Source organism: Grammomys surdaster, unplaced genomic scaffold (assembly GCF_004785775.1).
Source record: "Grammomys surdaster isolate TR1022 unplaced genomic scaffold, NIH_TR_1.0 278, whole genome shotgun sequence".
Taxonomy (NCBI): domain Eukaryota; kingdom Metazoa; phylum Chordata; class Mammalia; order Rodentia; family Muridae; genus Grammomys; species Grammomys surdaster.
In genome coordinates, this window is record NW_021604719.1 from 1073816 (window position 1) to 1093670 (window position 19855).

A 19855-nucleotide genomic window follows, 5' to 3' on the forward strand; every position below is an offset into this window, starting at 1 on the left:
TGTTATAATGCCATGTCTAACCATGGGCCAGTAGCTTGCTCTTGAGAGTTCCAGCCTCTGAACCATGAGTTGAATAAAACTGTTTTTCCCCCTTAGTACATCTCCAGTCTCAGAAATTTTGTTATAGTAGTACAGCAATAAAACAAACAAAAACTCTAAGAAGGATCTGGACACTTAGAACAGCTCCTTGAGAGTACTTCAGTGGATTTCCCTGGAGAAGCTCAAGTTCTTTGCTTTACTCTGACCTTTCTAGAACAATCACATGAGCGTTACTTTGAATCATAGTAAGTATTAAGTTTAAAAGTTAACATCTGGGCAGGTATTGCAAATTCCTGTAATCCCAGCACTAGGAAAGATTGGGATTCAAGACCACACTGAGATTGATGCCATCTTATTTAACATGAGACTCTGTATGAACAAAACAAATGTATAAATAAAATTAGAATTAGTGAAAAAATATTGGAAGTACCTGAATGGAAATCAAAATCTGACCTTTCTAAATATGAAGCTCGACATTTCAATGTTATGGGGTTATGTCTCTATACTATAATTTCAATACATGCCATATACTGGTTTTATTCTGTTGAACTAAGGACCCCTTTCCTTTTATATAGCCAGCTGTTTCTATTTTTTGAACATCAATGACAGAGAGAGGAAAAACATATACTTCCAGGTCTGGAAACCCAATGTAAGGATATAGAATAGAATGACTTGAGTTGCCATCTAACATCTAGACCAGGCTTCTGGCTAGGGAGGTGAAATGGAATGATTGACAGTCTTGAGTGACTGAAAGTTTGTGCAACTTGGCTTCCATGACAGCACCCATCAAAATTACAAACACTTACTCAAGAAAAGTGGAAACAGATATAAAAGGTGTAGGAAGTCAGGCTTTTCCAGACTCTGTGGCTTATTCAATTTCATATGCAAAAGAAAGCTAGAGACACATTTAATGGAAAACAGCAGAGAATGGGGCTGATGTAGCTGTGGAGTCCACTCGAAGGCTTACTCTAATACTCTGCCACCCTGGCCTGGGGAAAATTACTTAATTTCTCTGCTGCAGTTGGCCCATCTTTAAAAACGAATAGTAATTATAGTAGTGCTGTTCTGTAGAAGTGGTGGAACGTTGGGATAATTATGGCACATGCTTAGAATAGCGATGGGTATCCTTTGCATAAAGCTTGATGTTGACTATGATTAATGACTTCCTCATCCCATTAGACTGAAAGTTCCTACGGGCAGACACTCTTCACAGGGCCTAGTGCAGTGCTCACAGCTGCTGCCAGTAATAACTGTATCTTCATTGAGCATAAGCAAAGTTTAATGAGCATTGTCTTTGCTGACCTCTACCACACTTTGGCCTTTTGCTCTCCTGGGAGGTAAAATAAAGGAGTTAGCAGGCTGGAGAGATGACATGAGCAGCTGAGCAATTATGATTTCATGTTGAACTGTCTTTGTCTTTAGTGAGCACAGAACTAGCTAACACCACATTGAAGTAAAAAGCATGCATACAAACTGAACAGAGAAGAGGCTGGCAGGGCTTTTGTTTCCTTTTTCCATTCTCTGAGAAATGTGTCTTATTTTGGTGCTCTTGACATGAACCAGACTTTTTCCAACTTAATTTGCTGGTAACTGGGACTAAGGGCTATGAAAATTTAGCATTGTACTTTATAGATAATTATTTACCAATAAGTTACCTGCATAGGCATGATTGAGAGGACTCACTTGAAGCTGCTTGCTGTCCAAAGAATGTCAAAGCATCAGCTTCTCACATGGCATTGAGATCCAGATGCAAGGGTTTGTGCGAGGTTCTTGAAAACTCTGGAGTTTAAGAACTGTTGGGTTCTGTGTTTTAGAGTCTATAACACAAGTTGCACATTATGTTTATGACACAGAAAAAGATTTTAAAAAACTAAACCATTTGAATTACACATTTGTGTCGAAGGCTATAATGAGCCACTGAGATGGCTCAGGAGGTAAAAGAGCTTGACTTCAATACCCTGGACCCACGGACTGGAAGGATAGAGCCGACGTCAGCACATTTGACCTCTGACCTCCACATGTACATGGTGACAGTCTCACACTCTCCCAACCAGAATAAGTGAATTCTTTAAAAAAAAATGATTACTCATAGGCACTTTTCTATGTTTTTAAAAAAAGCTTTTAACTTAAAATATAAGGGCATGCTTTTAAAACTTTGAAATAAAACAAACTCAGAAGGGCCAAAGAAAAAGATTGATACATTCGACAATATAAAAACTTAAGACTTTCATTATTTAAATACATTCAAATGGATAACCAAGAAAATTTGACCTCGTATTTTATAGCAAATTAATTTATATAAATATAAGAGCATGTGCAAGTTAAAATGACCAACAAATAATTCAAGCTGACAAAATATGTGAGTAGGCAATTTGATGAAATATATATATATATATATATATATATATATATATATATATATATAAAATATCTGTCCAGCCTCATTCCTTACAGAGATAAAGTGAATCAATACACCCATTTTTTTATCTTGTCAAGTCAAGGCAATTATATGTAGTAGTGTTGGCAAGTTAAAAATTACCTCGTCATGCTGACTAGTTTTATGTCAACTTGACCCAGAATAGACATCGAAAAAAGGGAGCTTCAGCTGAGAAAAAGCCTACATAAGATTGGTCTGTGGGCAAGCCTGTAGGGTACTTTTTTTATTAGTGATTGTTGTGAGACAGCCTAGCCCATTGCGGGTGTGTCCATCCTTGTGATGGTGGTCCTGCTTCAATGAGAAACCAGGATGAACAAGACAAGGAGAGGTATAATAGTAACCTTAGCAAAAACACTCCTATATGTTACTGATATGAAAGGGAGTTAGTGTAATATCTTTGGAAGGCTACTGGAAATATCTTCACATTATAAAATTAGTATACATTTGGCCAACATTTCTCTTCCCATAAATTAAGCCTACTAACATACACAAAAGCCTATTAAGGATGTCCAGGGTAGTCTTATTGTTAGTAGGTAATTAACATCTTTCAATACTCATCAATGATTTCAGTATTTTGAAACAGTGGAAGACAAATGAGTAGGGTGTTGTATGAATGGACAGACACGGTGGAGTTACTAGAGAATCTGCTCCTGTCCCAGTGATAGTGTGGTGTCCCGATGCCAGAAAGGAGATCACACATGCCGAGAAAAACCCTTCAAGGACACCCTAGCATTTGTAACAGTGGTTGCATTGTGGGAACAGAATGGAAACTTTGGAAATAAGGGCCACTTTCCATTGAATAATTGCAGTTTTAAAAGCGATTGTCATTTTCGGATTTCAGTGAGCCAGACACTCCACTTCTGGCTTACAGTGTCTCATCTTGGAAGCTTCGTGCCTGCTGGGTTTAATTAGCTCCATTTTACAGATGGGACATTGTGATTTGGAAAGACTGAGTAACTTGTCCAGGGTCACACAGCTGGTGTCCTTGTTCCACCATCAATAGGAAGATTTACATAAGCAGTTTGAGGGACTTGGTTCTCAATAGACTCACATATGTTCACGATTTGCTACTTCCGAAGGCTGGAATCAAGGTTTTCAAATATTGTTATCTCAAAATAGAGTGAAGAAGATGCACTGCTTCGCTTTCTAGAATGTTCTTCTGCCAAGTCCTGATGTCAGGGCATTCTTTCACATTCTGGAAGGGGGAGTGGTCCCCTTTTCTTCCTTCAACAGTGTTAGTTTCACAAAGTGTTGAGCTTAGGGGTTTGAGTGAGAGACTCTCAGCAATACGTCTTAAAGCCAGCAAGGGTCTGTTTAGAGAAAAACTTGGGGAGCATAATTTGATTCAAAAACAATTCTAAATGAGAGGAAAAGTTCCACATTGCTCTCCAGTTGGAGTGAGTTGATGTGTAAAAACATTATGGCAACGGAGAAGACAGATATTAAGAGCCTGGGTCCAGAGTCAGAAAGGCAAACACTATATGTCTATCAAACACCATTGGCTTTCTGTTGAAAAACTACAATTCTGAATTTGTCTCTTATGGTACTGTGTCATGTACCATTTGTTGTATTGGCTTGGTTATACTTTCATGTTAGCTTTCCTACTAACTGGTGATTGTGCTGTTAAGCATTTAGAGGAAGTGTTAGAGGAGTAGAATTAGAGCTTGTTTTGTAGTCACTTAAAATAATTTAAAAATATGTGTGGATATTTTCCTGGTTGTACATCTGTGTACCATTTGCATGCGTGATACCCATTAAGGTACCCAAGAGGACATCAGATCCCCTGCAACTGGAGTTACAGAAGATTGTGAGCCACTATGTGGGTGCTGGGAACTGAACCTGAGTCCTCTGGAAGAGCAGCAAGTGCTCTTAACCACTGAGCCATCTCTGCAGCTATCCCACTCACTTCTGATCAGCCATCATTTTTCTCCACAAGTTGTATTCCAGGAAGCAGGGACTTTAGGTGGCCTAGCAGTAGACTCTGTTCTCCTTTTCTCTAGTGAGACAGAAGACATGTTTTCTAGCTCTAAGATTTTTTTCCTTAGACTCTTCTGAGAACTGACATTTGGAAAGGTACATTAAATTAGGCAGTTTTGCCAATATAAAGTTATCAAAAACCTTGACATGTAATCATTTATTATTTTTGCTTAATGCTTAAAATGATTGCGAAAAAGACATGGCTCCTGAAATAGATTAATGTCACAATGAGACATCAGGCTTCCTAGGTACTTGCTGTGTGCTTAGAAATTAGAGATATTGTAAGCCTCCTAGGCTAGGCTTCCAGAGGAAAAAGTCATAGTGAGTTGCTGGATTTGCTCAATATAAAATCTTGGATTTGCAAGTAAATCCTGGTTAATTTCTTTTAATGTGACCATGGTAAATAATATATTCCTGAGATTTATATACTGAGTGTAAAGAGTCGTTGGTTTGCTTACATCAATTTGTAATTTGAAGGAAAATTAGCATCTTGCTAATTATTTTCATGACAGCTCAAGATAAGGCATATATCAAAAATTGTCTATCTACCCAAATGTGTAAAATAAATATTTCAGAAGTGATAGTATTATACTCATATTCCATTTGAATAGTTTCTGATACTTTCCATTTTATTCCATGTTTTAAAAAATGTAATGTTTATTATGGATGCCAAACTTATTTTTTTAACTTATTAATGGGATTTCACTATCAGCAAACTGTTCCTTGAAATGGTCCACTGTTCACATTATTCATATTTATAAGACTCAATTATTTGGAGGTTCTTGAGTGTTCTTATAGCTTAGTTTGATTTATTTGCTGGGAGCCAAACTTGTGTAACTCACTATGCTGGACTTCCCAGGGACTACAAAGAGTTACAGCTACAACTATTTCAGTGAGTAAAATTCTAACAGATTGAATGAAATGACATGCAGTCTGTCCTGGAGCATGTGCTCTGGTAGATGAGTAATCAGCATGAAGAATGCAATAGCTTTAGGAGTACCTTCTAGGGAAAGATCTTTTCTCATCTAGTCAATTTTTACAGGAGGGCATATGGAGAAACTGAGGCTGTTTTTCTATCACATTGTGTTACTATTTGGGGTCTAAATCTGGGACTGACCATTTGTAAAGTGCAAATGATTTCATGTGATTAAATGGATATTGTGCTAGGAACAGAGGAAGCTATTATAAAAATATATGAACTTCAGAAACCCCAGAGACTTTCAGGAGGCCCTGACAATCTCTTTTTTTTTCCCTTGATGGGGAGATGAGCTAATTGTTGCTGATAAAGACAGAAAATAGGTCTTTAAAGGTTGAGAGAAAGCTGGACAGAATGCTCAGTGGGTAAGGAAGACTGACTAACTGAGTTGGATACCTGGAGTGTACATTTTAGAAAGAGAATTGAATCATTAAATCTTTCCCCTCATCTGAATGTATCCACTCTACCCTGATACTTTCCCCATAAATAACTGAATGCAATTTTTCTTTCAAGAGATACTTTCTATTGTTTCATGCTACTTCCTTAGGAAGTTCTTTGAATCTCTCATTTAGAATTTGTATGTCAAAAATCCTTATTTCAAAACCAGGAAATTTCTTTTCTTAAGGTCATCCAGGCAAGAAACCAAATATTGCCACCAGCCAGAGAGTGTCTGAATTTGTTCTTATCAGGAAATATATTATGAGCTTAAACCTGAAAGACCATGTGTGCTTTTACTGGGAATCTCTTTCCATCATGAGACACAGTAGGATTCAAAGGAGCATGCGCAGATCATCTCAGCTGCAAAGTCCACTTCACTGGACTCTTATACACATCCCTGCTTGTAGGTTGGAGATAGAGTTAATTCTGTGAACTTACGGATGTATGATTTTACGACTTGGGGAAACTGAAATTATTTAGGTACAAGAGAGCGAAGTTGGGACAAAATAAGTGAGCAGAAATAAAAGTTGAAAACACAGCAGCTTCACAGGAAGTCATGTACTCCCTCAGTGTCTATAGGGAAATCCATGTTCAGTGTTCTTCGAGACAGCCCCACTGCCCTTTCCTTCCAGAACTCACTGCCTGTGTTTCCATGTATTATTCACTATGAGCATTTATCTCAAAGCACCTCTTTCTTTAAATGATATCACCAGTCTACAGACTTCCCAAAGGTCAACTTTGTATTTTTACATTCTTAATACTATCTAAACTCTATTATTATATGGGATTAGCGGCTAACAAATCATTTTCTATGAATAAATTGGTACTTTAATATAGTTTGGTGTGTCAGTTTAGACAAGGTACTTCAATTTAGCCCAATGCTTGTTTCTTCAATTAACTGTTAAAAAGTAGTTTATAATAACTCTGGATATTCTTCATTCTTTTGCTTTACAGTCAACTTTGACCATTTTGAAATTTTGCGAGCCATTGGGAAGGGCAGTTTCGGGAAGGTAAGAACTGAATTGTCCAGCTTCCGGCAGAGATGTGGGTCACAGGATCGGAGAATGGGGGAATTCCTGAGGTGCTGAGGTTACAAAGAAATATAACTCAGAAATATTTTAGAATGTACTTTTACAAAAGTGTCATCATCATTCAGTGAAAGTCAGATGCAAGATGAACCAAGTGTAGTTTTAGGACTATCTTGTTCAAGTCAAATCTTCCTACCATCAGGAAAGTGGGGGAGTTTCTCTTTACCTTAAAGAAGGTTAAGATTACAGTTTCTTTTGCAAATTCTCCAGTAAGAGTGATCTTATTAACATGAGGCTTAATGTTTTCATGGGGAAAAAAGCCATTTAATTTCTATATTTTCTCCAATTTGCCATTTCCAAAATTCTATCATGAAAAATATACACTGTCCAGCTTGCAGTAAGAATATTTTGTGTTCATTCCATTAGTTTCTCTATGGAGACATACTTTAAGATAAAATAATGATTTTGTATAAAATTTGCATGTGATTTTGATGACTATTATATAGGCTTCTAAAAGAATTACAAGACATGGAAAAGTGTGTAGCTGTTTCCTCATGCTTAGTCTTTCCCATTACATCACCCATGCTGTGAAAAAGAGGCTCTTTGCCTAGTGTCTTTCATCTTACCTTTTGGGCCACATCCATTTTAACCACTTAAAGGAGGATGGAGGATGTTATTTGTTATCAGGAGAGTCTTAACGTGGAAGCAGATTTAAATGTTGTCTTGAAGACCCCAGGAGCAGAAGCAGGAAAGCTAATATAGAAAAATAGAAATATAATTTTTGATGCACTAAATACATGGAGAAATAAAATGAAGTCTACCCCGAGCGGAGTAAGAACTTTAGTGCCTCTCTGCCATGCTAAGGAACAAGTCTCGCCTCGTGTCTCTCAGCCACAGTCTTCCTCCTCCCTATTCACCTAGCTCACCTGGGTTTACATCATCAGGTCTGCATTGTACAGAAGAATGATACCAAGAAGATGTATGCCATGAAGTACATGAATAAACAGAAGTGTGTGGAGCGGAATGAAGTGAGGAATGTCTTCAAGGAACTCCAGATCATGCAGGGCCTGGAACACCCTTTTCTGGTGAATTTGTGGTAAGTGCTTTGGCTGCACCTCTGAGACAATGCTCCTGCATCCATCTGCAAACACAGTTACACCAATTACATCACGAGTGCTTGATGAGTGTCGGCCAGTCCTCATTATAGTTTTCCTTAATGGATTGTACATGACTTTTGGTATTAAAATGAGAGAGAAAAAAGTTTCTTTTATTTAGTTGCTGTGCTGGGAATCAAACTCAGGACCCTCTAGTCAAGCACTCCATCCAAATTTTTTTTAACATGTGTATGTGTAATGTATGAGTGTAGTATGTGTTTGTGTGCATGTGCATGTATACATGCATGGTGTTAAGTAAGTTTATATGTGCCTGTGAGTGTGCATACAGGTATGTATGTGCAATTGTACTAGTGTGAAGGTATTAGGAAAACCTTGGGTTGTCTGCTTTTTCCATCTTATTTGAAATAGGTCTCTCATTTATTGCTATGTACAGGAAGCTAGCTGGCCTACAAATTTCCAGGGATTCTCTTGTCTCCATCTTCTATCTGACATGCTGGGATTACAGATGTGTGCAACTGCATTAAGCTTTACATGGGTTATAGGAATCCAAATTTCCACTCTCACGCATGCTTACAAAGCAAACACTTTATCTGCTAAATCATCTCAGCTCAAAAGATTTTTTTTGTTCCTATTTGTCAGGAATAAATACTCCCTTTCACCATGAGGTTAGTAGTTGTCCAAGAATTTTAATTACATGGACCAATAAGAAATGTGCTCAGATCTCTTATCTTTAATCAGATAGATTTTTCTAATAAATTGAGGGACAGAAACTTTGGGTGTCAAATATGGACTCCTTGGTTAACATGAAGTTTATCTTCTGGGTTTGTAGAAAACACTTTCTCCTTAAGATAAACAGTAACACGCTGATTTCTTTGAGACCTCTTTGGAAATAGGTATATGTTTTATTATTGTATTATATACTACCAGTGATTTGGTAAAATCACGTGCTGTCTTCCTCAGCCAATAGGTTTAAATGGTATTAACACATTAGTGGCTAAACATCAGCTCTCTGAGATCAGGTCTCAAAGCCATTACCACAATCCAAGGCTTAGAACACATGAGAAGCTTATAATGTTTATTACCTCCAGCGCTTTTCGGTGCACTGGGAGCTTTATGTTTCTCTCTCGTTTTACTGCACATTTAATGCATCTATTACGTTAAGAGCTGGATTGTAAAATTAACTCAGTATGACTGTTATTTAAATATGCATGCCAAGTAGTTCTAACTTGCCAGCAGGAGCAAAGAAAATGAAAGCCTTTATCTAGAGAATGCTAATGGAAAAATAATTGAGATTTTGCTATGTGTTTGAGCACATCCTTTTGGAGGCATCAGTGCACAAAGCCTTCCTCCATCCGTCTTTACCTAACACAGTCCGCTCAACCGGCAATGTGTTAGATGCTTCTCAGTTGAAAAGAAGATTGTTCTGTGTGACTTAGAAATAGATCTATTATAATATGTTCACTACTCAGACCTCCTAAGAGTCTAATTTTGGTACAGCCTCAATGTATTTGTTAATCAGTATTTTAGAGTGGCCTATTCAAAATGCTGCCATGTAAGATGCTAAAAGGGATGCAGCAGCTCCCTCTTGCTTAGCAATCATATTCTCTCTTCTCTCCCAACCCTGAAAATGACGAGGTGCTGTCACTTCACGGCCTCCCTTTGTTAAAAGTCATATTTTTCCTCCTTAAAAAGCTCAGCCAACTCATTTTCCCTTTTTAGAGCCAAGAACTCTTCATAAGGACACACCTAGAGTTTTCCTTTTCTATGCTTTGTTTCTTCTTGCTATGTGGGCACAGGCAAGGAAACCTGGGTGCAGGGATATGAAAAATATAAAACATTTAGAAATTCTGTCATTTCAGACCACAGTCTGTTCACTATGTGTGCAGAGCTGGCCATAGCATGACAGGTATGCTTCAACTGTGGTTCTCAACCTTCCTAATGATGCGACCCTTTAATGCAGTTCCTCATACTGTGGTGACTCCTGAACATAAAATTATTTTGTTGCTGCTTATATAACTATAATTTCTGGCTGTTACAAATCATACTGTAAATATTTGACATGCAAGATATCTCATATGTGACTCCTATAAAAGGGTCATTTGAGCCCCAAAAGGGTCATGACCCATAAATTGAGAACTACTGTGCTGTAACATATGTTCCCTGTTCCTTTGTTATTCTCACTAAAGCTCACAGTGGACTATTGGGCACTCTCCATTGATGGACAAGAAAGAAAAGGAAGCCTCACCTCTACCATACACAGTGCAGAGCACACCTAGAGGTGGGACATTCCTGAAAGTAAAGCAGAAACCATTAGCAACACTGTGTGTGTGGGGGGGAAGATTTTCATCATCTCATCTCCCATTCTTTTCTCTCCTTCCTCCTCCTCTCTCCCTGGGACTTTCTTTTTACCAGTTAGTACCCCTACTTTTAAATGTTCCCTTTGTATGTTTGGGTCCCATGAAGCTTAATTAGGATTGCTTGCATGAGGATAGGTGGGGGAGGGGTCATTATTTAACAGGGCCTAGGCAACTTATCAGTGTCTACCCCAGGAAAAAAAAATCACTTTCCCAAGCTACCATTAACTGTTCTATAGTTCTTTGGGATAAGTGGTGACTCATGATGAAATATTGACAGGGCTTGTCCAGATAAACACAGCTAAAATGAATCCATGACTATAGCATCTACATCCCTCTAGACAAGTTTGTTTGTTTGTTTGTTTTTTGTTTTTTTTGTTTTGTTTTTTGTAACATACTTCCCATTCTCTAACTCATTCTTCACACTCCTTCTTCTACAGTGTCCACTGGGCTTGGACCACGTGATATAGAGATATCTTCTTTAGGGCTGAGTGGACCACGTGATATAGAGATATCTCCGTTAGGGCTGAGCTCTCTACAGTCCCTTACCCTTGGCATTTTGATCAGCTATAGTACCTACATTAACCACTGGGGAGTGTAGCAAGAATCCTCTGTGTTAAGAACTGAGAAAAGCACTAATCGATGGATATACACAAGAGTACCCAGAAGGCAGCTAGACTACTTGTCTCCTTAGCAAAACAATAGCAGTGTGTTCCAGTGATTTCCTCAGTCACCAGCTCTTGATCAGGTTTATTGGACCAGGCATAGTTTCTCTCTGGCAGAGCTGGCGTAGAGTCCAGTCAGAGAGCTCTTGCTTATCCTATCACATTGCACTGATGGGTGGTGTATCCTGCCAGGTAGATTGTTATTGTAGTTCAAATTGTTTCATCTGGGTAAGACTATAGGTGAATTTTCTTCTTCAGTGGTCTTCCTAACAACTTCCAGCACTATGGAAGCTAACCCCCAGGGATGAAGTTGCTGAATCAATTTCAGCTTCATTTCCCCACATCCAATACCAAAATGTATGCTGTCTCCAGCAGTAGACTCTTAACCTAGGACAATGACAGTAGACTGTATTGTTTGGGGGTACTTATGGCACCTCCCTGATCAGCAACATATAAGGAGAAATCCCACACCTACACCAAGAACTCAGAGTTTTGTTTACTATTCCATGGCTTCTAGAAAAAGCATTATCACCCTGTGCAGCATGCCTTCATTTAAAATCATTTTTTGAAGCTGTATTTCTATTAAGCTTATAAGATAGGTTTACATATGGCTTTTGGACACACCCCAGCCTTGGTTATTCCTCTACAAATCTCCTTTGCCACATCTTCCTAATGTCTTCCCCACTCAAACTTCTCTACTCCTAGTACTGCCCTTTCTCACTTCATGTCACCCTGTCCCCGTTGAGTTCTTGTGATCCACTCCCCACAGGCCCATAGTAGAAGCCAGGTTACTTATTGTTTCTCTCTGCAGTGCTTTCTGTCCTAATGAGGTACAGTGGTTTTACGTGAAATTTCCCAAGAAATAAGAATGTTATAAAGCTTCAGGATCTTAATGATGAATGATCTGTCATTTTTAAGACACATTGCTAGAAGACATAGTTACAACAAATAACTTAGGTTGTTTCAGCAGATGAAAAGGATTACTCAGCCTATAGGCTCTTGCAACAATTTGTTAGCAATTTTTGTTCCTTGTTCCGTGCAGGTACAATATTTTAAACACACCAGTCACTAACAGTCCAGTGTAGATGCTTGGTTCCAAAGCATCATGGGAAGTGCCTTTAATTTAGTCTTTATTAGAGTTGTTTTTGATTTTCCCCCTTCATTCTGCAAATCAAACACAAGTTAATTAAATATTTACAAAATATTATATATAACTTAGGTTTATGCTCTGGCTTAACTATTAGATTTACTTTGACATCTCTCAAGCTTTGGAGATGTAACCAGTTCAAAACTCTTGCCTATTTCTTGAACTCTGCTTTGCCAATTATGTTTTTTCTGTCTAAATTGCATTAAATTATCTTCTAAAGATGCGTCCAGCTTCAGGGGTTTATTAAAAAAACTTCACTTACTAAGCTGATAAAAAAAATAACCAAATTTCTCTTAAGCACTCTTTGCTTTAATGTTAAAAAGTATGAATATACAGATACATATGTGTGTGCACATGTATCTTTTTTATGTGTATGCATATGGATAATGCATAAATATATGCTTGCATACGTATGTGTATATATATGCTTGAATTTTTCTGCGTATTGCCACCAATTTGAAAAAAAGAAAAAGAAACCCATAGACAAACGAAAGCTCCTTAAAGTCTTAACCCCTTGAAGCAACCATATTTAATATGTCGATATGTGCTTTTTAGCAAAAATATTTGCATATAGTTTTCTGAATTTTGTCATGCAGCAGTTCCATTCTTTCCTTCATTAGTGTGTATATCTCTTGAGAACTGGAACCAAGCCATAGTTCAAGAAGCCATATAAATGTGGGAGGAACGGTTTTTTGAATCTCAAACAACCAATAATTTTAGCCTATGTCTCAAGTGCCACACAGACACATTTTAAAATTATTCATTATGGAGTTTATCTGAATTTCAAATCTATCTGGCTAGAGAGTACTCTTATTTATTAGATCTGGCAACCCTGCTTTTATCACAGGCCCGCAGTGAGAGGATATGGTGATAAGCAAGATCAGACGGAGCTCTTATCTGCACACTATTGCTATCAGTCGGCAAACACGGATTGAAATATAAACTATGAGGAAGGCAGACAAGGATTTAGTAGAATGCCCTACTTGTGGGTACCCATTTTACAAGGAGAGAAGTTTACCCAAGGTGTCAGGGAGGAAAAACATTTGAATTAACATTTAACCTTGTCAGCCTTACCTGGACCCATTCAGGAAGAATCTTCAGATATAGGGCATGTTATCAAATGAAAGCTGCCAGACAGGGCTGGCATCCAGGAAAAGTAAATACAATCTTCCTGTGAGTCCTTCCCTGAGGGCTGTTACCCAAGCCCTGGCAACCCATAGTTAGAAAACGAATAGACCCACAGTAGCTTCCCCAGGTGGCTTTTGTTAATTGAGATTAAGCCTGCAGCTGCAAGGCACTCTGGGGCCTCTCTCCCTTCTTGCTTAGGTCCCTGGGCCCTGTGAACAGAACAGGCTCACATGTGGTTTTAATAAATTAGAGGACAAATTCATCTGTTTTAAGTGGAGACCACCTGTACCTGGAGCGTAGCATGAGGTCCTTTGAGCACACAGCCCTGCCAATGGCTGCCTGGAAACTTTTCCCATGATCTTCGCTCAGTTTTGTGGTGTCACACACTGAGACCTCACTAACTGACAACGACTACGTTCCTCTGAATGACATTCTATCATTTTAGTCTTGATGTATGTTAGAGTCTTTACTTACCCTAACAAACTCAGTTGAGAGGGATTGGTAGTTTCAGTATACACCGGGAGAACATGAGGGGTTTCCCCAAGCACACCTGATAACCTGACCTCCGGTCTGCCTTCTGTCTCATACCATTCCCTGCAGATTTCTCAATAACAAAATATGTGAGGCAGCAGAATTAATTTTGTTCATTATCTTTTATACCCACAGGAGTATAACAAGGCAGTCAGATATGCTGGCATACGTTTCTCTGTCTCCTTCTGCAAGTCTTCTAACAGTGCCTAGCACACAGCAAATGATCAAGAAATACCTGCTCAGTGAGTGAATGAATAAATAAGTTAGCACTGAGACCAGGTTATTGGTGCCTGGTTGATTGATCTTGTCCCTACCACACCAATACAACCATTGTGTTCTCCCAAACACACTCTTTTGTAATTATACCCACTCCAGTTTCTAGAGAAACTCCAGCACTTCCTGAGAAACACGTTTCCAGCCTCTGCCTACCTCATGTCTTCTATTCTCTAATTGGCCAAAGTGAATCAGGAGGTCATGATCAAATTGAAGCAGGTTCAACTTTGATAAGGCTCATGGGAAAGTCGGAATCTCAGAAGGTCAGGTAGAGGAACCGCTATAACTTAGAAACAATTCACCACAATACGTGGAATATTCCTCAGGCGTTGACCAGAGTAAATGATCACATAAATGGTAGAGATTCTTATTCATGGTAGAACTGGAAACTACAAGAGGTAACCAAGTACTGCTAGCCCTGAAAGTCTTTGAGAAAGAATTTGTCATTGGTTTAACTCTCCTTTGAGGAGACTCAGATGTCTTACTGTATGTGATTCTTTTGAGAAGCCCACACTCATGCTCTCAAATGTACCTGACTTCCTTCTGAGCACTCTCTTTCTCTGAGTCCTTGTTTGTAAGCCTATATTAAAATATTCTAAACTCCAACTTGGCCTCATTGAAATGACTGTGCTTGGACATGACCCTGATGCATGTGGATGACACAGGCGGGCAGTCTCTGAAGAATGTAGCAGAGACACAGTATTATTGGGTGGCCCATGTGCAGTAATCATACCGTATATTCTTGATGATGGGCTGCCTCATGAGCTAATGAGACATTAGTCTCATAGACTCACTGGATCTTCATAGCGCATGCTTTAACTCTCCATTTCCTTGTTCTATTAGGAAAGTTTCTGTAGAAAACAGCACACAGATATTAAAAAATACTCAGCTAAAAGGAAACTCACCAGGCCCTTGAGAACTTAGATGAAGAAAGGGAGCTGAGGAGCAGGAACAAAGGCCTTTCCGGGAATCCAGGTACAGGGATCAATGCGAAAACCCTTGAGGCTGTCTGGCCCAGATGAATCAGCTCCAACTGATTTCCTAATCTTGTGTCAAAGAATCAAAGTCCTAAGGGAAAGTCTAATTGACTCTGCTTAGAAAAACAGGCCTGCCCCTTGGCTAAAAGACAGAGGAATAACTCCAGGTTTGTTGGCCAGAGCAACCTGGATGTCATTTACTGAGATAGGAGATCAGAGGAGGGACAGATTCAATTTAGGGCTTCTGGTCAATTATCTACAGTTATTAGGTAGGGAGTAAGTCTGGCATTCATTGGAGAAGCTTGGATGCCAGGGAATAGTGAGACAAGCCATGAATGTGCAGAGCATTGGCTAGTGGTTGCATTTCAGGTACTGGAAGGGAGCATCTTTGCAGAGACTGCAGGTGGGACATAGAGCTAAGGATTAAAGGCTCTGAGTGCTCCACTGTTCTCATAGAAGAGGGAACTTCAGGAAACTAAATGGAGAGTGACCCACACCACAGCTCCATTTATCTTCCCAGTCACTACACACATGTGGGTGTCTCCTCTCAGCTCCATGGATTAATTCCCTACCCTGGCACAGTTGCACTCTGTGGCTTCATACTTCACTTGCAACAATGTAATTTTGGCATTATGCTGGCTTTAACTGGATCTTACCAGTTTTATATAAATTTTGTAATTGACTCACAATTTGTATTTTAAAACTACTGGTATTTATTTGGGGTATTATTGAACCCATAGCTTAATTCAAGAATTAACTGTGCTGAATGTCATTGCTACCTCCCCAGCAGGTTTTCAGTATTTACAACCATATCATGTAGATAAGGGTGGCAGTTTTTCATTTCTCTTTCTCTGGTCTTCGTCATTTGATCCAGTACAATGAGAGCAAAACTGAACACAAACAGTGGTTCTGGGCAAGTTGGTCTTTCCTGAGTTCCTAGAAGTAGGATTTTAGTATTTTAAGATGCCATTTGATATATTCTCTAGGGTATCTATAGACATAAACATGATAAGAAAATTCCCTCATTTGTTCTAAATTTTATTGATTTTAAATTTAATGGGTACTATAGGCTATCAAGTAACCACTTCTTTAAGTTGGGATCATTTCTACTACATAGTAAAGTAAATTGATTTGTAAATCATAAAACAGCCTCCAATCCCCCCAAATTAACTCTTTGGTTACATTCCATTCTTCTTACACATTTCTATAAAATTGTTGGTCCCTATGTGATTCATTGACAGGTTTGCTTTTATATTTTCACCTTATTTGTATATTATTATATTTGTAAATCTGTGTTTTATTTGGTATGCATTTTGAGATATGTAGACATAGGAGTATTCAAAGATGACAAGGCAGTTAGACGAAAGACTTGTCAATGAAGGACAGAAGGGGAATGATTGATAAGTGGAATCCTACAGGATATAAGTGAGATATCCCATAACACTTAAGGCTTAAGCAGGAGATGCAGTTGAATGGTATAGCCTGATGTTGAAAGCACAAGTGAATGGGCTAACCTTAGATTGAAGGTGCAGGTGAAAGGGCTAGCTTGATGTAGAGATGAGGATGCCTCTTTCAATGAACTAGGAGAGAACACAGAATGTTAAGCACATGTGTGGGGGCATATGAGGAAGCAATATTCATGTTATTGACTCTGTTTACCATATGAAATTATAAATTAAAAAGGGTATAGAAATTTTAAGGAGAGATGCTGAGAAATAACAAAAAATACAAAAATTTTGATGTTAGAATAGTATTTTCTAAGTATCTATTTAAATTTTGTGTTTATAAATGTGAATCAATCATGATTTTGTGCTGTTCTACATAGGTTGCACATATTGGCAAATGTGGGGTGATGGTGGATACATGCCTTTAATCCCAGCACTTGGAAGCAGAGGTGGGTGGATCTGTGAGTTTGAGGCTAGCCTGATCTACAGATAGAGACAGACAGAGAGAGAGACAGAATCAGAGAGGAGAGACATAGAGAAAGAAGAAGGAGGAGGAGGAGGACTAGGGGGAGGAAGAGAGAAAGAAAGAAAAACAGGCAAACTAGGTCAAAGCCACAAAACCAACATTATGGCCAATCTGGATTCCATCTTCTCAAATTCTGAGATTTTCAAAGATAACTTACATTTCATCTTAACATGATGTTATCATTCCTTCAACAACAGTAAAACAAAACATTTAAAAATAAACATGGTCAAAGAACTAATTAAAATGTAGATGTCATTTAACATGATAAATAATGTTTTAATAGAACGAAATCACTACTTGTTCATTAAAATAATCAAGTCTGTGGTGAAAGATTTTTTTCTGTCTTTGCTTCCCTGGAAGAGTTTTGAGTGTCAAGTATCAGAAACGGTACTTAATAGTATATCCCTGCTAATCCAGGATACAGGGCTGCTCCCAATTATACTGAAGATGTCCTTGGTCCAGTTAGACTGTAGGCACTACTTTGTTGAAAGAAGTTGGATGCATTTAACATGGAGGATTAGAGTGAAGGATGTGAAGGACAAAGTAAGAACCTTTGTAACAGCAGTTCTGGGAAGGCCTCCCATTGCTCTGGAATTCATGGAGTTGTACACCCTGTTCAGCATAGAAACAAATTGTCTTTTTGGCTAGACAGACAGAGAGATGGACAGTCCAAGTGTGCCAGATGAATGATCTGCCGTGTTACTCAGAAATGACAGGTCAGCAACTCTGATTCAACACCTTCTGAACCCTGTCATGCTAGCCAAGGCATTCCCATCCCTTCCCAACCACAAGTGGCTATTTCTTATCCCAACAAGGACCCAGAATCTGCAAATTGTATTGGCCTATCTGCAGTAGTCCGTGATTGTCACTGATTCCTGAAATTATCAATTTTTAACACTTGTTTTTTTTTTTTTTAATCTCCGAGCCCTTGGTGTAATGTTCTGATTTAATTGCTCCTCATTAACATCTGAGCATGTGTCTTGGCCTTTCCTTTTATATGGGGAACAACATGATGCTATTCCCCTTTGCCTGTTTACTGGATAGCTTACTCTCTAAGGGAACCATCCCAAGAGATTCTGTACAAAATAATAGTAGCCAAATTTCCCCTTGGAGAGATTTCATAAACAACATCTTCACAGCCAGTATGATGAGTTGACAGATCATGAAATATGTAGAGCTCCGTCCAGAGAAAGGCCAGCATTTGAGCCACCAACTATGACATAAGGACATGGGGAAAAAATCTGTAGCCTGTTCTACGATTAAAAACAATGAAAGAAACTACACACCATGTTTTTCACTGTGAAAATTACACATACTTATGCATTTTAGATAAGGCTTTAGTTAATTGCCCAAGTTGCATTTCTTTGAGCGTTTTATGATCCCTATAATTAATTTAGAGACTTGTTCATTTCTGTCATATTTTAGTTCAATTTCCTAATGGTAGGTTTAAGAGAAGAAAAGCTACATTCTTTGGGTCATTCTTTTAACTACAATACATTGTGCAGGGATATAGATATGCAATAAATATTTGTCTAATGCCATTGAGGACAAATACACATTATGCAGCAGTATACATGCCAGGTGGTCCTGGTGCATACAAAGAGGAACAAGGCATAGGATCTTCAAAGTTCTCACTCAAGCAAGAAGTTCCAGCTAAATGAATAAATTATGAAAATACAGCATGATTCAAAACAGCATCCACTGCTATTTTTCTGAAATGTTCCATCAAGGCAAGAGTCTGAGTGCTGTGGAACTGAACAGGAGGGAAACAGAAAGGTTATCCAAGAGAGACTAAAGGAGAGCCGAGATAAACTCAGACCAAGCTTTTATATCTTTGAAATGTACATGAAAATTGTTCTTTCAAAATAGGAAATGTGACTATAGTAGTAGGTTTTTTTTTTTTTCCATTCTGTCTAAAGGATCTGCCTAAAGACTGGGGATCAAGTTCATGACTTTCAGTTGTGTGCCTCTTCAGTTACACAGATGAGAGTGGTAATGTCATTTGCCCACTTGCTTTAATGAAAGTGTTTAAGCTCCACCTTAATTCAATAAATTCTTCAAGGCACTACTAGGATAAAGCTTTGTAAGTTTCAAAGCATGGTGGACTGGTGGATTTTTCTGAAGTTGAAAACCCCTGGAAATTTGACAATATTCTCTAGACAATGAATGTGGCAAAGTCTATACTGTTACATATTGCTGGTGGGATTCACAAATCGCATAGAGCCTAGAAGCCAAATTTGGAAATACCTTATATAACTATATATGCCTTTGCTCTCTGTTACAGTAAGTCCTGATTGGAGCAAAACTACTCTTGGTCATAGACATGCTAGGCCAGCTAGAATATAGAAAGACATATGCATTATGAGTGTATTATTGTGTTACCTGAGTATCTATCTAATAGTAAAAGTGTCGAAACAGCCCATGTGTTCTCCTACAGAGGATGTCCAAATAGGTGACAAATTTACACTGTAGCAGGTCTCAGCTGAGAAAAGGAATGACAGGTAACCCTTTATGGTGTGTTCTCCAGTTTGTACTGTTAAGTGAAAAGAAGTCAATAGAGGTCAGATAGGTCTGCAGGCTTTACCCAGTCCCTGTAAAGATCCTATGTGGCTTAAGGAAAGAGGAATCCAAGCCGGACATTGGTGGAGCATGCCTTCAATCCAAGCATTGAGGAAACAGAGATAGGCTGATCTCTGTGAGTTCAAGGGCAGCCTGGTCTGCAAAATGAGTTCCAGGGGAGAGAGAGAGAGAGAGAGAGAGAGAGAGAGAGAGAGAGAGAGAGAGAGAGAGAGAGAGAGA

At 38.6% G+C, this 19855-nt stretch overlaps 1 protein-coding gene across 1 annotated transcript in view; it reads left to right on the forward strand.

Annotated features, from left to right (window-relative positions):
- The window catches only part of Stk32a (serine/threonine kinase 32A), a 100187-nt gene that overhangs the window by 22001 nt on the left and 58331 nt on the right, over nucleotides 1-19855 (forward strand). Inside the window, exons 2-3 of the mRNA XM_028777215.1 lie at nucleotides 6822-6877; nucleotides 7840-7991. Coding sequence (XP_028633048.1) covers nucleotides 6822-6877; nucleotides 7840-7991 — 208 coding nt within the window. The remainder of the gene's footprint in view (nucleotides 1-6821; nucleotides 6878-7839; nucleotides 7992-19855) is intronic.